We start from the raw sequence: 17,664 nt of genomic DNA, 5'->3' as shown, positions 1-17,664 counted from the left end.
CACTTAATCTTTAAGCTTATGGGTTGCGGACTTTTCTGTCTATGAATAATTGATCTCTAGACTAGTTAGTTATCTACATAACTTGTATAACTCCAAACCTCATGAAATTGCATTGGCATCTGCTTTATAATACAAAAAAACAAAATAATATAATGAAAGGAATTCAATTCTTTTAGTCCCTGTTACATTATCCACAATAATCAGTAAGTTTCAGATTCAAGTGTTTTTTTTTTATAAAATTACTTATAAATTAACTTAAAAAAAAAACTATATTTTTTAAAAGGAGAAACTGACAGCATTTTTGTAAAATGAAATATGTAAATAACGCTTACTTATAACTATTTTATTTGTGCCTTTGTGAAAGCAATATACTCAAAAAAAGGAACCCAATCTGACTTGAAAGCTTATGCGCCTGCAATTTTGTGTAATCTTTTTGTTTACTTTAGTTTCCCCCTAAATATTATGTGGTAAATATAAAACTAGCATATTAAAACCATTAAACGGTACAAACATTTATTTATTAGCAAACAATACCCAAAAATTGTGATGTAATACTATTGCTAATTAAAACTAACCAAAGGCCAAGTTAACCAAAAACAAACAAATGAAATCTAGCAAAAGATTAATCGAAAATGGAAAAAAAAACAACGTGTTCTTGTACATTTAAAACAAAGAACAAATTTAATAACCACAAAATGTTGCATCAAATAACGTCTGAAAACACAAAAACATTTGCACTATCTAAAATTTCTACAAAAATAATTTAATATCCTGTCAATGAAACTCTAATGATAATAATGTATGTGTTTGTCTTTATTAAAGTCAAGAAATGTTGACCGCATCTAATGAATTGCGGATGGCATTCAGCAAAAAGTTACTAAACATTGAATCGACTCAACAACTTTTGTAATAAGCATGTTTTTGTGAGACCCACTGATTGTGTAAATCTTAAATAGATGTGTGGTAACTTTTTGCGATCGTAACTCGCTTAACCTAGGATTATTACATAAAAAACTAACTGCTAACCATAAAATATTAATCGAAACTCTATTTCCACTTCTATGAATCTCTCTCTTTTCATGCTAACTAAACCAATCCAAACAACAATAACTGACATATACTCACAAACGTTTATCTAAAAAAAAAAAAGAAAATATATATATATATCCAAAAGATATATAAATATGCCAATAAAAAATCCAACGGAAACTAAACAAATGTCCTAAACACACTACCAATCCGCTCCTACATCCGCCATGAACCATGAATCCATCGCCTGCCCTAGATGAGCACGGAATCAGAGCAGCAGCAGCATCCCAGCCATCCCAGCCATACCAGCCATACCAGCAATCCCAGCCAGGCCGAAAGCAGAGCCAAGTGTGTGTTGTGAATGTGCTTACTTGAAGCTAACAAAAAACAAAACAAAAACAAAACAAAAAACCGTAACCAAAAGCCAGAAATCTGAGCCAACACATGTCACTTACACAACTACTAAAACACTGAACCCCGAACTCTGAACTCTGAACTTATTTGCCACATGAGCAGCAGATGCACCAGATGCAGCACATTCAACACCTGCAGCAGCACAGCAGCAAAAGCAACAGCAACAGCAAAAGAACAGCAGCAACATCAGTATGTATTGAATCTTGTGGCCATTAAACTGTTACGTTTTGCCCGAAACAAAACAAGGCAATTAAGCAAACAATTGATAAGAGAATCAAACATAGAGCTTAGTTTAATTATCATAATCTAAAGCAAAATACAAGTTAGTTCTTAGTGTAAAAGTTCAACGAACAAAAACATACTTAATGCAAGCATATACATATATATATTTTATATATTTAAATATATACATCCAAATGCATATACAAGTCTGTATATAATAACCCCCAAAAAACCCCTAACAACAAAAAACTAAGAAAAATCATGTTAACGGAATCTCATCCAAGAAACTCTACTCAACCAACCAAAACTGTTTTAATTTTTTTTAAAAATCCGCCCTTTTAACTCAAATTGCAAAGATGAATCTTTAAGCTTTTTCATTGTTTCATCCTTTAATGGATTGTGCAAGAAGTCTATTCAAATCCTTATTGTGTCGGATATAGATTTTCACCCCTCGATTAAGCATAATCTATTTTTGTTAAACTGACGCTAATTCTTGTTAATGAAGTATTTTTTGATTATGTTATTGCATATCTATATTTTATGTATAGATTTCGTACCCCACTTCAAATTGATTGTGTGAAAAGTAAGTGGGGGCGAAACGGAAACAACATATTAAACACATTTAACAGCCATATTTAGTTAATGAAACAAACATATATTATGATAATAGCATCAAGCATTCATAATGTACAACTAAACGCTAAACTTAAATTATTTTTAATATTTTAAAGCTAATGTATTATATGCAGAAATAAACACAAACTTACTTTTTTAAACGACTAATTGTTCTTTGAAAGCGATGGCCACAACAAAAAAGAATTCTTTAATTTAAAATAAATATCACACCGCCAGTCATGGCAAAAATGAAACTATTCTATAATAGTTAATAAAATAAAAGAAATGCAGAAAATTAGCACAGAACAAAACTAGAAAGCGAAAGTAAATTGCATTTAATTTATGGTACAAAGCAGGCAACGCAAAGTTGTTGCAAACTTTATTTTAAATTAAAGAATTTGCATTCAATTTTTGTTGAGAAAAGGCAATCTTATCAATATGTGCCTTAAACAAGTTGTATAATTGGCACATAATCAAAATAAAAACTAAATTAAATTTAAAACAAATGAAAAGTATACAGAAACTCTGTTGAAATTATTCTGCGAAATGTGAGACTTATACTCAGCAACAAAACGATGTTCAACCGCGTGGGAGTTGACTAATCTTTTAATGTTAATAAATCATAATCATAATGTATAACTTTTATTGATAATGACGGCAATCGTGCAATCGTAGCAAACCTTGCTTATGATGAGTTCAGAATTAATTTTAACACGATGAAAATATAATTCTTTCGATAATTGAATAACAGAAAGTAGACGAATCGTCTAGTTTTATTCGCATTACATTAATCGTATGCTGTGCCCCCAACATCGCATTATAAACATCATTCATCTCCATTGCCAGCATTGTATAATTTTAACTTCATAATTTGTGAAGTAAATCATTGATTTTTTATGAGGTAATCCATATGTTCAAAACCTAATAATATATATATAAAAAAAATGCACATGTAATTAAACGCATATGTACGAGCGTATGCACATATGTACGATTATGTATAACTTTTTGCATAAATAAATGTTTATAAAAAAAATTATCCGTGTTTTTGTTGATATAGCACTTTAAATCGTGTGATTAATAAAGTGCGCGTGGCGGAAAATTCAAATTGTTTTCATTTCCACGTGCTCAAACAAAATAATGTCCTTTTGATGCCGAATACTGAAAGCTTTTCGCATTCGCAACACGATTTTATCGGGAAGCATCAAACAATATGATTCGATTCGCATTAATTACATTATTTTCGAAAGTTTTGCATGCTGAATAATTAAAGTCCAGTGCTTTTTGGCAGCCTGTTGCTCGTTGGCCCAGAAACCTATTGACATTGACTGAATTAAGTGTGTGAAAGTTAGCGGCATATGAATAAAATATTGCGGCAGATGTAAATGAATGCTTAATATTGGCATAAACTTAAAGCGACTAGTCGAAGGTCCTTGAATAAAACGTAGCACTTTATGAGTACACCAAATTAGCTGTTGGCTTATATCTTAAGAAATTCAACGAAAAGTAAGGCAATGAATTTAAATTTCAATGAAAATGAATATCAAAGGAAGAGCGTGTCATAAGTCCAAAGCTCTAATTATACATCCTACTGTGTGGATGTGGGACTAAGAGAAGCCGTGTTGGATTTCTTTATTGGACTTGCCGAATTCCAAACAATAAGAAACCTGGCCTTGGCATTCCGTATATTCCATTTGTGAAATACTACACCCGGAGGAGAACGTCGCACGGGCGACTTAATTAACTTAAAGCCAGTGTGTGCATTGTTTGGCCGGGTATGCCAACGCATCCAGCAGCGATTCGGGACAATCAATCACTTAAACTCATCCTGAAGGGAGCACTGCGCTTCCATCCACACCTGGCATCGCTGAAGCGGACGCTAATTTATGTCGAGCTCCAGAGCTCCATCTCATCTGTGGCGGTGGGTCTGTCTACCTGTTAAAAAGTCGCCTGTCTTTGTATGGTAAACAAAGGACGCTGCACGTGCTGGCGACGGCACGGCGCATGCGTTGCACTTAACATTGGATTAACAGCGCCTTAACAGAGGTCCTGATTTGGAAATCCTTTTTATAGGATTTCCTTGCGGTTGGTCGCTTCAGTGCGGTGTTAACTTTCGTGCGGTTCGTTTGCCCAGCATAGCGGAGAAACGGCACACTCAGTATCCCCTCAGTCGATTTGTGGCAACAAGTGTCCTTCGAGGATGTGCGTGAGAAGCTCACAGGGCAGTGTGATTTTAATTTACTTTGTCGTCTTGCTCCACTCGGTCACCGTGGTCCTGGGCCAGAACGAGGGGAATACATCGGAAACGACGGTGGCCACGGGCGAGGAGTGCGGCAGCACGCAGAGAATGGTGGACGAGTGCTTCAAGGATCTGCCGCCGCATCTAATGGACTTTCTGCAGAACACGAAAATCGTCATCAGCAAAAAGGAGATCACCGCCAAGTGCAAGTAGGCAGCGATTTTCAATAACGAGTGCGAGCAAAAAAGGGAATATTCGTTATTGATTGTGCCCCATTCATGTAATTTATTCATATTTCTCTGTTGCCACAGGGCGCAGAAGTTCTACAGGGAATTCCATTAGGACAAGCCTTTTTTGTCTGCCCCTCCAAGGAGATGATTAATTATGCCGGCTCCAAGTGCCAAAAATAAATTACAGACTTTTCGAATTAATAGGGCTTCGCCTTCAATGGGCAAAGTTAGGTGCTTGTATATAATTTCTCGAGTGACAGCAGATTTACGAAGAAGTCACTAAAGTATATAACTATATGTTATTAGTTTCTTGGAAAGCATTTCATAATAGCAACCGCAAGGTAACACTTAAAACCGCGACTTGGCTAAGAACATTGAAAACCGCGACGATAATGAATTATTCCGACTTCAAATGGCGAATTAATAAGCTGCATTTGTCATTAGTGGGTCATAAGTTCACTAATTGGAATTTCTAGCGACCTTCGATTAAAATCAAAGCAGACGTATATACATTTTGGTAGTTACTTTTATGCCATTAGTGTTTTCTATAAGCTTTGCACTCAAAGTGAATGGTTAATTGAATTTTGTGCATTGCAAAGCGCGCAAATCGAATTTAAATGCAGTGTCATTTGATTATTCGCCTTCATAGCGGGCAGAAAACTTGACTAGAAAACTACAGACTAGAATTATAGTTTAGCTCAATAAATTATATATATTTATTACAAGAATGGCAGGCATTTTGTAGTAAATAATAATTAATAACAGTTCCGTAATGAGCGGTATGTCTTATGAATTCAATCAGGTCATAGGAAAGCAATGTGAGACTTGTAATAAACAATAGATAAAATGTATTGCAGTTTAGTGGAACATTGACTTAATGTTTTTAGATAGTTCAATTTAGGGTAATTTCATAATATTAAAGCATGTAAGTGGGAGACATTTTATTCATATATATAGTATGTACATAAATTAGCTGTGGCACCGGCAGCGGCAACGGCAACATGAGTGGCACTCAATTAGACCTCACTCGATTGTCCCCGTCTCAAATCGAATTACATATTGCAGCATATTCAACCGTGGCATGAGGTGCTTCGATACTTACTCCAAGCGTTGCCTGGACGATCGCAAGCTGGGCACGTTTAAGAATAATGTGGAGGGTGCACGACGATTTTTCTACAAGTTCTGCGGCGACGCCGACTTTCAGCGGGGTAAGTTTAGTTTATGGTGAAATTTAAGAGGTTTTCGCTTTCAAAACGCTCGAAAATCAATTTGCCAAGCTGGCACACATGCAAACAAGCGAAAAACAAAGGATACCCACAGGCGGCCGGGTGTCGGCCACACACGCAGTATCTCACAGTACACAAAATCCCGCAGATTAAGGACAAAGGCCCCCCCGCAGGGGCCCCCAAAACAATGGACCCAAAAAAAAAAAAAAACAACAAAGTTGACAAGCATTAAAGTGCACAAGCAAAAGGAGCGTTATTTATACACGAATTTGAAGCACACTTTCCCGCCTGCTTGCAGACTACCTGAGGCACAAGGACTGCTTTGCGTACATCCAACTGGACTGGGTCACCTGCACGTCCGAGTTCGAGAACATCCTCAGTGAGGAGGTGCACGACGAGAGGCGCAACGCCAGCGAAAAGTTCCTTGAATTCTGCTGGTATGCTTGACTTCATATCATCATTCTATGTTTCTGTTTTCCAAGCAAAATGGTTTCAAATATGTCAATATTCTTAAAAAAAAATTACAACACTTTTAGTCAAGCATTGTCTTAAAAATTAATATTATTTTGATCACCTTTAAGAATGTTGAGCATGATTATTATTTTGATCACCTTTAAGAATGTTGAGCATATCACTAAGGAAATTGGCTTTAAGAAGGTCTTTAAAATGTAGATTGAGACAGCAAAAGCTCCAAGTTATTTTTGTAAGCAATTGCCATGCAGCATCTTGAATTCTTTGCTACATTTCATTTAATATTTCCAGTGAATATTGTAGAGCAATTTACTTTGTGGCTAGGCCATGTATAGTTAATGGTCAGCAATCCTGTTTTGCCTTGTGCTATTATCAGACTTTTAACGGCCTTTGGTACTGCACAGTTTTCCTTTGAACCATCTGAGCCCCTTTTTCGATTACCAACCAATTGGGCTGTGGCCAAGGCAACTAGATGACATGTTGTCCCCGAGAATCGATATCAATCATGTTTCTGGTACAACAACATTTCACAGTGCCCGCTACGCGTACGAGAACTGCATCTACAACAGTGCCCGCTACAAGTGCTACAAGAACTCGGCGGAGTTTGCCCGCGAGACGGCCAAAATGCTGTCCGATGAGAAGCACTTCAGGAACTGTGCCGTCCTCCAGAACATCTGCGCCCACGACTCCGGCACGGCACTGGCCCAGTGGCACTGGCTGGGCTTCCGCCTGGCGATGACGACACCGATGATGCTGCTCCTGATGCGGCTGGTGGGGCTGGTGGGGCAGGGGACTTGGGCGTAAATCGATGTGCGGCCAATCTGCATAGTTTACTAGTGCGATGTGATGTTGCGGCTGCGGTTGTGGTCCGAGTTTGCGTTTTCTTAGTTCTTATTGGTTTTTCTTTTTTGGTTGTTGTTTTCCTTTTCGGTTTGTAGTTGTCCCAACGAGAATGCCAAGCATTTGTGCTCCCTTTAGTAACCCATCGATAAACGAAACTAAACTTCATCTCTACGTGTCTGTGAATTTTCCGGTGTCGTTTTGGGTACGAGATTGCTGGGCGGGCGGGTTACTGGGTCGGATAGCGGCGCTGGTTTTTGTGTTTTCCGTATGCTAAGCTAACTTAAATGCATATTTCAAATAAAGGAATATTCACGTTGTACTCCTCCTGTGGTTTTACTCTTCAAGGCCCCTCAAAACGCTGTGTCAATCGGATACCTAGTGCTTGAACCCCAGTCCTGGTTACCCACGAAAATTGTATTTTGCACGGATTCTGCGGTACCAACCGCAGGTGGGAGGTACAATAAGAATGCTGCTGACACCAAATATCGACGCTGGCACACAGATACAGTATTGCAAAGTATTTCAATAACACAGCAAACAGCTGACGCAGAAACTCTTAAAATGAAAACTCAAATCGAACTTCAAATTGCACAATATACTTTATATATGCAAAGGGGAGAAGATACAAAGATTTGCTTAAATAATAAGGTAGAAACTACTCAAATATTTAACCATAATAACGCGTAATTATTCAAAATCTAACTAGCTTGTAGAAAACTAATAACCACAGGGCAGAAATCACACCGCCAGCCTAAAAGTTTGTTATATATTCAATGCTTTTTTTTAATGTTCGCCGCTATGTATCTGCGTATTGCAGCAAACTTTGACATATAGAACCTAAAGTTCGCCGTTCCAAGAGCGACTCGTGTTCGCCTAGAAAGTGGGTGGCTGTTTCAGGTTCATTTTGCAGCTCTCCTAGTTTTTACCTTGCAGCATGGAAATTGAACGCTAATGGCTGTGCACCCATTACCTGCCCCCAAGGAGCCGTCACTGCGAATCTCAATTGCTGTTGCATAGAGCAGCGAATTTTGCACCTACATAACTTGTGGTGCTTCTTTGTAAGCTACTCGCTGTAGTTGGTAATTGAAAAAGTGCTTGTCAAAGTGAAATCTTTTCATATTAGCGGGAAAAACGGGTTCTATGAAGAGCACTGCAAATATTTATTTCCAAGGAGGCGAAATGCTTTGGGCCACCTCAGCAATTTCTTAAAATTTTCCACATCCGGAAGAGAAACCGCACAGCGAATCCTGCCATCGGCCAGAGGGTAATCCTGATCAACACTTCCTGGAAACACATCCTTCTACCTTTTTACGAATCTAGTATACCCTTTGCATTTCGAGTAATGGGTATAAGCGGAATAGAAAATTCATTGAAGAAAGAAATTACAGAAATATTCAGCACGAAAATTGCTTGAAATTTTCACCTCAATATGATTCACATAAATGGTAAAAATTCCAAGGTATTTATCAAACCAATCCTGCATTCGATTTGATTATACACAAGCTGCAAGGTAAGTATTTTTTCTTAGAAAATTAATATAAGCTCAATGTGCTGTTTCCCCAATCAAAAATCGAAGTTAAACTGAAGAGTTTCGATGTATGTATTTACTAAAAATTACTAAATGCACAGGCTTCAAATAAAATAAATACGAATATTTAATAAGAAATGTAAAAGCTCAGCAAAAATACTTTTGTTTTATAATATACACGCAACATTTCTTTACATAAGGAAAGTCTACTTAAGCAGCTCAGAAAAGAGTTACTAAAAACCTTGAGAAATGTTTAACTTAATGCATACTATGATACCGATAATTACACTTAATGAACCCAAAATTGATTCCGGGTCGTTTGCTTTAGCTTGGCTCACCAAAAGCGCCGAACGAACAAAAATCGAACTGGTAATTGTATTAATTAAGTGGTTGTGGATTCACCGAGCGGTTCCTTTGGTCCAACTTTTTGGAAATTCGATGCCGCTGCATATTTAGCAAGGGCGAGTCCTTTAATTAAGACTTAGGACTGACAAGTATGATGGCTGAAACTTTGAAAAGCTTATGAATTATTTCCTCTGCAGGACTTTGACTCCTTCAACCGAACGGCACAGGCGGTTTCGTGACTTAAAGGGAATAGTAATCACTACTCTTGAACAGTTTCTGCTCTTTAATACATGTCTGAACTTGGTAATTGTAGCGCATTTATATTTAGATGTGCAATTCTGACAGAAAAAGCAAGAGAGTTGCAATGAATACTAATTGTAAAGGCATAGCCATTAAGGATCTTATTTTTAGATACTTTGGGTGCAATTTATTCATAAAGCTGGCCAATTCTTATTACCTCACTCGTGGGTATTTTATAACTATAAACACTGGTTTTGCTTAAACTAGTCACTCTGTTTGGAAGCTATCTGCCTGAAACTAAACAAAAGCGACTTCATGCTTCTGTAGGTATATAAAAGTAATCAATATATACATATATATATATTATATATTTGTTTTATTTAAGTCTATGTAATCTTAGTTTCTGACGATGCTGGCTCTGCGCGCTTAGCGCTAGCAAAGCTTCGAGATTATAATCTCAGCCGCTTATAATCTGCGTAAGGCCGCCATCATCGTAACCATCCCCTCCTCCGTAGCCACCTCCACCACCTCCTCCTCCCCCGCCGTTGCTATAGCCGGGTCCAAAGTTGCCCGAATATACTGGCCGACGACCTCCTCCTCCTCCACCGCCTCCGTTGTATCCACCTCCTCCTCCGTTGTATCCACCTCCACCTCCTCGTCCGCCGTTGACACCTGTGTAGACTCCGGGTCCCTGGCCTCCGGGCGGATTACCTAAAAGTGTTATTTCAATCAGTTCGCTGTATAGTAGTTACCTAATTGCGCGATAGCCACTGCACTGCATCGCTTATATAAACTAGAAAATGTACTATGCACCATAGAAATTAAAAGCTTTAGCCATTCCAAGGAAATACGTCAATATAAATAGCTCGTTCGCAGAAATTTACGCTTATGAAAATGTGAAAATTTGGTATAAATTTATGCCTGATATGCCGGCAAGAAAAATCGCTGAACAATTGTTTGGCAAAATGGCCGAAAATTAATGAGCATTGACTTACAGTCGTAGCAACCGCCGCCAATGTAAACAGCCGCCTCCGTGAAAGTCAGTGCAAAAAAAGCGAGAATCGCAAATGCCGCCAGGTATCTCATTGTGGCTGGTCTATTAGAAAGTCGAACTGGTCTGGACCAGGTACGAACCGCAACAGCAGCTTATATACGATGCACTCACCGATTCTGATTCCGATTCTGAATTAGAATTTGAAATTGAATTTCAATTTGAACCCAAACAGACCTTATCGCTGAAGAGAACTTTTGCAGTGCAAACGAATCACTACGTAAGTATTAATCTCAGGGAATTGCCCACGAATGGGTCTCAAAAACAATCAGTAGCGCATCAAAAGGGCAGTCGTTGTGCTTTCTAGATACCCTACATATAAAATATAACAAACCTTTGAAACTAATATTTAAACTAATGTGTTTCAGTTTCAGTTTAAAACATGTTCCACTATTTTACGATATTAAAAATCTTATATTTTAAAGATACTCTGTTAGCTACGTTCTACGTTCCACTCACGAGTCACGACTTTTGGGGCTGAAACCAGTTTTCCGTAGATGGATGGATACATTTAATGGGTTGCGATTCTCTGGAATCGCTTGCCATTCATGTTTACATCTGGGTATAATTGTAAACCGACTTTTTGGGGCGTGACTGCCATAAATTTCTTTGAAGAAGCTCAAGGAAATCAACTACGTCGAGCTGCAACCAAATCGTATGCGGAAAACCCCAACGAATGCGAATTGATAGCATTCTGGGGAAATTCATTAAAATATATTGTTGAAATACGAAATACGAATCGAAAGCAGCGTACTAGCACTCAGGCTTATGCAAATTGATTTTGATACGAATTGCACCAAGTGCCGGCCTATATAAGCTGGAGCTTGAGTGTCGATCCGGTCAACTATCGACTGTAGTAATATGAAGTACCTGACGTGTGTGCTGCTACCGTTGGCCTTAATTCCGGCTCTGATCGGCGGTAAGCTGGACGGGATTGCCACCGATGCTAATTGATACGCACTCACACTCACACTCACATCCCATTTGCCCATCATTTCCAGCTCATCCCGGCACTGTGGTGGTGAATGGCGTCTGTCTGACTTGTAAGTAGTTGCGATTGTTTTGCCAGCTGCTTGTGGCAATTAGGCAACTCAATGAATAATTATGCACTCGAAAAGGTCCCAATCCGAATGGCGAACCCGTCTACCTGGATGGCCAGGAGTATCGCAGCTTCTCCTCATCCCCCGGCGATGGTAATGTGGTGATTTCCCGTGGAAATGACGGCGGGGGCGCTGGAGGTGGAGGTGGAGGTGGCACCATTTACCGGAGGGGAGGTAACACCGTCGTCAATGGCAGGTGTCAGCACTGCAATGTGGATCTCTATTAAAGGCTTTAACAATAAAGTCTGAATATTGAATTAAAGTGGCACACATATTATCGATCAATCCATTTCCTACTTACTTCGCCATGTACGACATCATTTAGCTAAAAGCATTCACAATCGTTCACCCCAGTCTCTCGGCAAATTCGACGACTGTGATGGTTTCGAGTGCACAGAGCATCATCTGATGCAGGAAAATGAAAAAATGAGCGCTTTATATTCCGTTTTTATTGCCACGAGGTACACGTGAAGAAACATGAAATATATCAATTATTTAATGCTGCGAAAAAAGAGTGAAGAATGTTATAATTGCGTTTGGCGAAATAAAATGGTTTGTGCGGAAAATCTACCATTTCACATTTAAATAATCGAGGAGCTACACTATATAAGTATTTTATTGCAAGCTGTCTGCTTGTGAAAATGGGCTTCCTCATTCTGCTCAAAATAAGCATTCAATTTTCAGTTGCTTCGGTTTCTAAACTGTTTGAAAACATAGGAAGACCCGCCGATATCAAGTCTGAAAAATAGAGAAATTCGTGTTGCCAGTGGCACCAATTGTTTGAACTCTAGCTAGTTGCCACATAAACTGGGCTGGGAGCTGAGGTAGCCGAGGTAGCTGAGGTAGCTGTCTCCTGAGTATTGCACAGCATCGATAATCGAATGCGAGTAACCAACCGTGCAGTTTACGCCAATGGATGCGATGTCAATGAAAACGCTGGCCTGATGTAAGCGTGCTTAACGTTGCGCGTGCCACGTGGCGTATACGTAATGCTGCTACAGGAACAGCAAACAGAAGCCTCGCAAATATTTGCTTTCAAACTAACTACTCGACAAACAGTAAACACTTAGTGCACACACACACACACTGCTACACCCACTCACACACTCCTACACACACACATCTCAAGACAATTTTGTGTGGAAGTTTCGAATAAAACTGATGCTGAGTTTTTATATGAAGCATAGGAAGAGAAAAGTTTGTTATTCCGGCTCAGCATGCGAACACAATTAAAATTGTAAAAGGATTACTTAACAATCATACAATTTCGATTTAAGCGTCTAACTTAGAGGAATAAAACTACAGCCTTAAGCTTTATATGAAATTGTAAAAAAATATAAACTATACAATGCACTGAAATCAATGGAATGCCCTTGCGGATGTGCTGAGTTCAGAGAAACGCTCCACTGGCTCACAATTCAATGAACATTTGGGTGGCATAACCATGCCAATCATAAAGGGTTTCGATTTTATATCTGTAATTTACTTTTAATACACTTTATTGACAGGAATGCGACGTTGGCCATTCACAAATGGGTCACAAATTGTTGACTCTCAACTTTGGAAACCCCATGAAGCTGAGAAACTCAGTGGGGCACAGGGTGGTCTATCTGCCTAGCAACTTAAGGACCTTGAGCTGAGGGAATGTCGAATGTTTGAAATTGAATTTATGTTGACTTGTATTCGATTTCAGGTCAATTTCTGTTCTCTTGTGCCTAATTTGTGCGGCATTAGAAGGGAATTTGGTGCGCAGGTTAAAGGTGAGCCGATTGGACTTTCGATAGTAGTACTGGCATTCTTCTACAGGTTTTTTGAAATAAATTTCAACTTTTCCTCTTGCACAGCCCCCCGCAGTGTTTTGCCAGAAGGTTGAATTGATTTATTTGTGCACTGCAGTGTTGTTTGCTTTGGGACAGCGCCTTTGGTAATATTGTCACGTGCTGGGAAACTCTTATATCTGCCACTGGTTGAGCTTTATTTGAAAATCCCTGCCACACAGCAAATTTACATAGCACGCTTAAACTGATATTTTTTTTTTTGCCCTCAACTCGCCATTTGCCTTTGCTGTTTATTTTCTTCTTTTCGGGCGTCAGGAGACATTCATAAATAAATTATATGCGAAGTACCAGCACTCCATTATCGACTGGATTATTCTTTTTTTTCCCCCCATCGAAGTTGTAAAGTCGGCTTTGGTGGAAGCGTATGATTAACGAAAATGCGTTAAGTGGCAGACTTATGCAGGGAAAAGCTTCAGTTTCCCGGAAAACTTTCTTACAAATGAGACACATGAAATAGTTCCAGGCTAATTGTAAAGTTAAAGGTATTTGAAGGGTTTATGCTCTGCAATTTCTATTATATGCTTCTAAAAACCTGATTTATTGCTAAAGCATTTAAGCAGATTTTATTTATTTATTATTTGCTTACCATATTAAAAAGCATGTCATGTAAAAAGTTTATGGGGTGACAAGGTCACGAAAAGTGTGACAACTGCGAAAAACTTGCAGCTGACTTCTGCAGTAATTCGCAAGTGAAACTTTGATGGTAACAAAAAAATGGAAAAAGAGCTCAGAAGTGTAGCGAAAACTTTTGAAGAACAACTTTCTGGAATGAAAATTCTTTTGTAAATATTCAGACGACAGGTTGAATACTGCCAGACCAGCAAAACGAATTTTACAAAAATGCACTTAATTGCAGCCGTCAAAAAGGCCACAGATTGTTGTAAAAATAACCAAAAAGTGTAAGGAAAAATAAGGTAAAGATTGTATTTAAAAGAAGTCCATTTTCTGATTTTTTGGGTAATCATTTTGGCTTGCTTAGAACAGGAATTACCTTGGAAATAGTTCATAATTTTTCTGGGTGTGTAAATGAAAATGAATTCCTTACTTAAATCAAGATCGAAATGAATTAGGAGGAGTTTCAGTTAAGTATTAATTTGCCATTCAGCAGTGGTGTCATTGCCAATGTGGGAGACATGGTGATGAATTAATTACGCCAGGATTGTGAAATGTCCTTATTTAATTTGATTCCATCAATTAATTACCAGACGGTCTTATCATCTTGCTGCCAATTACACTTTTAGCAAGCAGCTAACTGTGCGCAAGTAAATTTTGGTGCAAATATGTACACGGTTTAATTGAGATTTTCCCTGAATTCTCGCTGCTATTTGTTGGAAATGGAAAATGTGAGGGGTTTGCAGGGCAAGCCAAAGCATTCTTAATTAATCGTCCATGGATTTGGTCAGGTGTATGTTCACTGTGGATGGATTACCCCTCCCCGGAGGTTCTTACTCATCCTTTCATTATCCTAACCGCCAGAGGTCAAACTTTCGCCACAAGTCGACCAAAAATATAGCTCGTACTCAACTGACTCCGTTGGGAATTCAACGGGAGCAGCTGTATTGCGGAAAATGAATGGGACCCGTCCAGTCTGGGAAAAGCGAAGGGTTTCATTGTTACTTTTCCGTTGTCAGTTTTCCGTTTCGCAAGTTCTTGAGTGTATGCAACAGTTTTCCGTTTAGAACTTTCGCCTGAAAAGTGGTGGGAAAGTATACAGCTGTTTGCTACTTTGGCATTCGCCGAACGCGAATAAAACTCAATGGAATTTTCTTTGTGCTTTTCAGTGTAGCTAATGCCTCTGTCATGTGACTTTCCACTCAAGGATGCTCAAATCAAATGCCTTCTGCTGATCGGCTTTCCACAAAGCTGTTTATAGTTATGCTGCTTTAATACGCACTATTGTTATGGTCCTGGGATTTACCAATTAATAAGCTTACTAATTTACTCTACACTTGTGCTTCATTATAAGGGGGAACTGCAAAGCCGGTTGCCTAATGACAGGCCTCTTTAATTGCGAATTAATTCAACTACAGAGGCTTTTCGACTTACCTTGGCCTGTCTATTATTAATCAAATTGCATCATAAGGTCGAAAACTTTAAGGCAAATCCATGCAATGTTCAACTAGTCAGTGGATTATGCCTCAATTTGGTAAATTTTAGATGTTTTCTATTGGCCATTTCTGCACAGCAAACGACTGGCGATGCACTCAAATGTCACTTCACCTGGACTTCAGTCGAGGGTCACCTGTGAAATTAGGTACATACAAATGGCGGCCTGTCTGCACGTGTTTTTTGTTGCGAACTTTGGCCTGAAAGCGTTGCAAGTGATTTGTTTCTGACAGCCGTGTGGCATTTATAGCTTGAGCTGGGTCACAGGATGGCGGGCACTGCGGCCACGTTAAATATAGCTAATTACCTAATTACACACCTGATTGATGCCGAATACACGATGAGCTCAACGAGCGAGTAGCCATAAATAGTCCAGCCAACATGCTTGTTTTTAAATTAAATTATTTATTTAAAAGGGCGAAAAATGCTTGCACTTATTATAAATTTGTGAAAGTGAGACCACTTGTGATTAGTAGAACTAACTTAATATTCCATAGAAACTGGCTTCTACACTTAAACGATTTACTTTCCCTTTACTTTTATTGCAAGCCATATAAATTTGGAATGAGTGCCTAACTTAGCGTTGGCGCAGCCTTAGCTTTAATCGCATATGAGGCATTCAGGACCTTGGGCTGGGTTCTCTCCTTTTGCTGCCGATCCTACGACTCCCTGCAGACCAATCGCATAATGGGGCCTACTCCAAGTGGGGGCCTCCACTCGAGGAATTCCCTTTGCATTGGCGATGCTCCATCCATTCTCGGTCAGGGGTTAACTGCAGCCATGTGGGACATAAAAGTGCCGAGGCCCCATCAGATATACGAGTCGACCCCCAAGTTTTATGCGTCCCCATCTGAACCCCCTTCCCCGCGCCACTTTGTTTATGGCCATGGCATAAGAGGCTGGTGTGCTAGCATTTCTGATATATTAAAAAGTTTTACAACAATAAAACAAACAGACTTTCACTGCTTGTTTATATAGGTTTATTGGGTTTTCCGCATAATGCAATACATACTATATACATATGTATATTATATACCGAGCGCCTCAAACGTCTGCTCGCAGTCGCATTTACGACTGCCTCCCGGTGTGATATTAATAGCATTAGAGTAATAGAAAGTGGCATGCCTCCTTTTGCTGCCTTCCTTACTTTCGTCCTTGCCTTGCCATCTAGCAGGCTGCTGCCTGTTGACTTCCTGTCGTCATTAGTGATGTTTGCCTGTCGCCGCATGACGGCGCATAAATATCAAAGTTAGATTTACAAGAAATCGCATTCAATCGCCACTGAGCACCTGAACTGAACTGGGCTGAGCCAGGCAGGTGGACTAATAGAATTCCAGCTGCGAGAGCCACTTCAAAGTGTCCTTGCCACAGAGCTTTGTTTTCCTTTCTGTGGCAGGGCGGGAATTGAGGAGGCTGAGATGTTTGCCGGGTCCAAAACTAATTAGAATGGAGGCTCAACCGGCTGGCTTGCTGGCCAAAACAAAAGCAGGCCAATATATATAAATATATATATTATTATATATTACTTATTGAGGAACATTCAAAGTGACAATATGCAAAGGTAATGGCGCGTGTTGTGCTACAAAGCGAATAATTTACTTGTATATATGCAGTCAGATTAATAACCTCATGACGGCTTTATATTAATGGCATCATTAGAGTGCATTTTCGCAATGACATCGAAACCATAAACCAGTTTTTGTTTCATTGTGAGTTATTTCAATCAATAAAGAAGTATTGTAAAAATGTAAAATTATTGGGGCAATTGTTACATATTTTTGCTTGTAACTACATGACTTATGTCTGTATTAATAAAATCGCAATACTGCATTATTTTAACTACTTTATTTGTTTAAGTTTGTTTCTTTTTTAAGTTACATCCTGTCACACATCCTGCCAGGTCCTTGAAGCAGATTTAAAGACCACGAAAAGTCCCGAGACAGCAGACACACTGCCTAACGCACTTTTCGCGTTGCCAAGCGACGTCGTCCTGGATTCCGCAGATTTGCCTACCTCAAAGGACTCAGACACCCGATGAGGGGCGGATGGGCGTAGGGGGCGTGGCCTGACGCCATAAAGATAATTGGTGGCGGATGAGGGGGCGGATGGGCGAGGGGGGGGAATGGCTCATCAAAAACGTGAACGCCCCCACGTAGTTTCGCTTTAA

General features: G+C 39.2%; 4 protein-coding genes across 6 annotated transcripts in view; 3 read left to right on the top strand and 1 right to left on the bottom strand.

The window, feature by feature from the left end:
• Positions 1-3,247, top strand: part of LOC122619380 (protein held out wings) — a 37,872-nt gene extending 34,625 nt beyond the window's left edge. For 2 of the 3 annotated variants that reach the window (XR_006326076.1, XR_006326075.1), the window contains exon 9: positions 1,151-3,245. The gene's annotated coding sequence lies outside the window, so the exon portion shown is untranslated. Of the gene's footprint in view, positions 1-1,150 lie in introns of all 3 variants that reach the window. The other variant, XR_006326077.1, reaches the window with a different exon arrangement.
• A 1,215-nt stretch (positions 3,248-4,462) lies between these two features.
• On the top strand, positions 4,463-7,486 carry LOC122621655. The gene is made up of 4 exons (XM_043799595.1): positions 4,463-4,728; positions 5,815-5,957; positions 6,274-6,412; positions 6,980-7,486. Exons 1-4 carry the CDS (start codon positions 4,481-4,483, stop codon positions 7,248-7,250), a joined length of 801 nt encoding a protein of 266 aa, XP_043655530.1. The 5' UTR covers positions 4,463-4,480; the 3' UTR covers positions 7,251-7,486.
• Positions 7,487-9,756: 2,270 nt separating this feature from the next.
• On the bottom strand, positions 9,757-10,555 carry LOC122621001 (cold shock protein 2). Its single transcript, XM_043798714.1, has 2 exons — positions 10,398-10,555; positions 9,757-10,113 (listed from the first exon to the last, which is right to left on the bottom strand). The coding sequence occupies exons 1-2, from the start codon at positions 10,486-10,488 to the stop codon at positions 9,860-9,862; spliced, it is 345 nt and encodes a 114-aa protein (XP_043654649.1). The 5' UTR covers positions 10,489-10,555; the 3' UTR covers positions 9,757-9,859.
• A 705-nt stretch (positions 10,556-11,260) lies between these two features.
• Positions 11,261-11,838, top strand: LOC122621395 (bomanin Bicipital 1). The gene is made up of 3 exons (XM_043799241.1): positions 11,261-11,372; positions 11,455-11,496; positions 11,572-11,838. Exons 1-3 carry the CDS (start codon positions 11,315-11,317, stop codon positions 11,778-11,780), a joined length of 309 nt encoding a protein of 102 aa, XP_043655176.1. The 5' UTR covers positions 11,261-11,314; the 3' UTR covers positions 11,781-11,838.
• The last annotated feature ends 5,826 nt before the right edge of the window (positions 11,839-17,664 follow it).

The sequence above is a fragment of the Drosophila teissieri genome, chromosome 3R (genome assembly GCF_016746235.2).
Source record: "Drosophila teissieri strain GT53w chromosome 3R, Prin_Dtei_1.1, whole genome shotgun sequence".
NCBI classification, from domain to species: Eukaryota; Metazoa; Arthropoda; class Insecta; order Diptera; family Drosophilidae; genus Drosophila; species Drosophila teissieri.
Note: the sequence above shows the minus strand (reverse complement) of the source record. Positions and strands in the feature narration are given on the sequence as shown.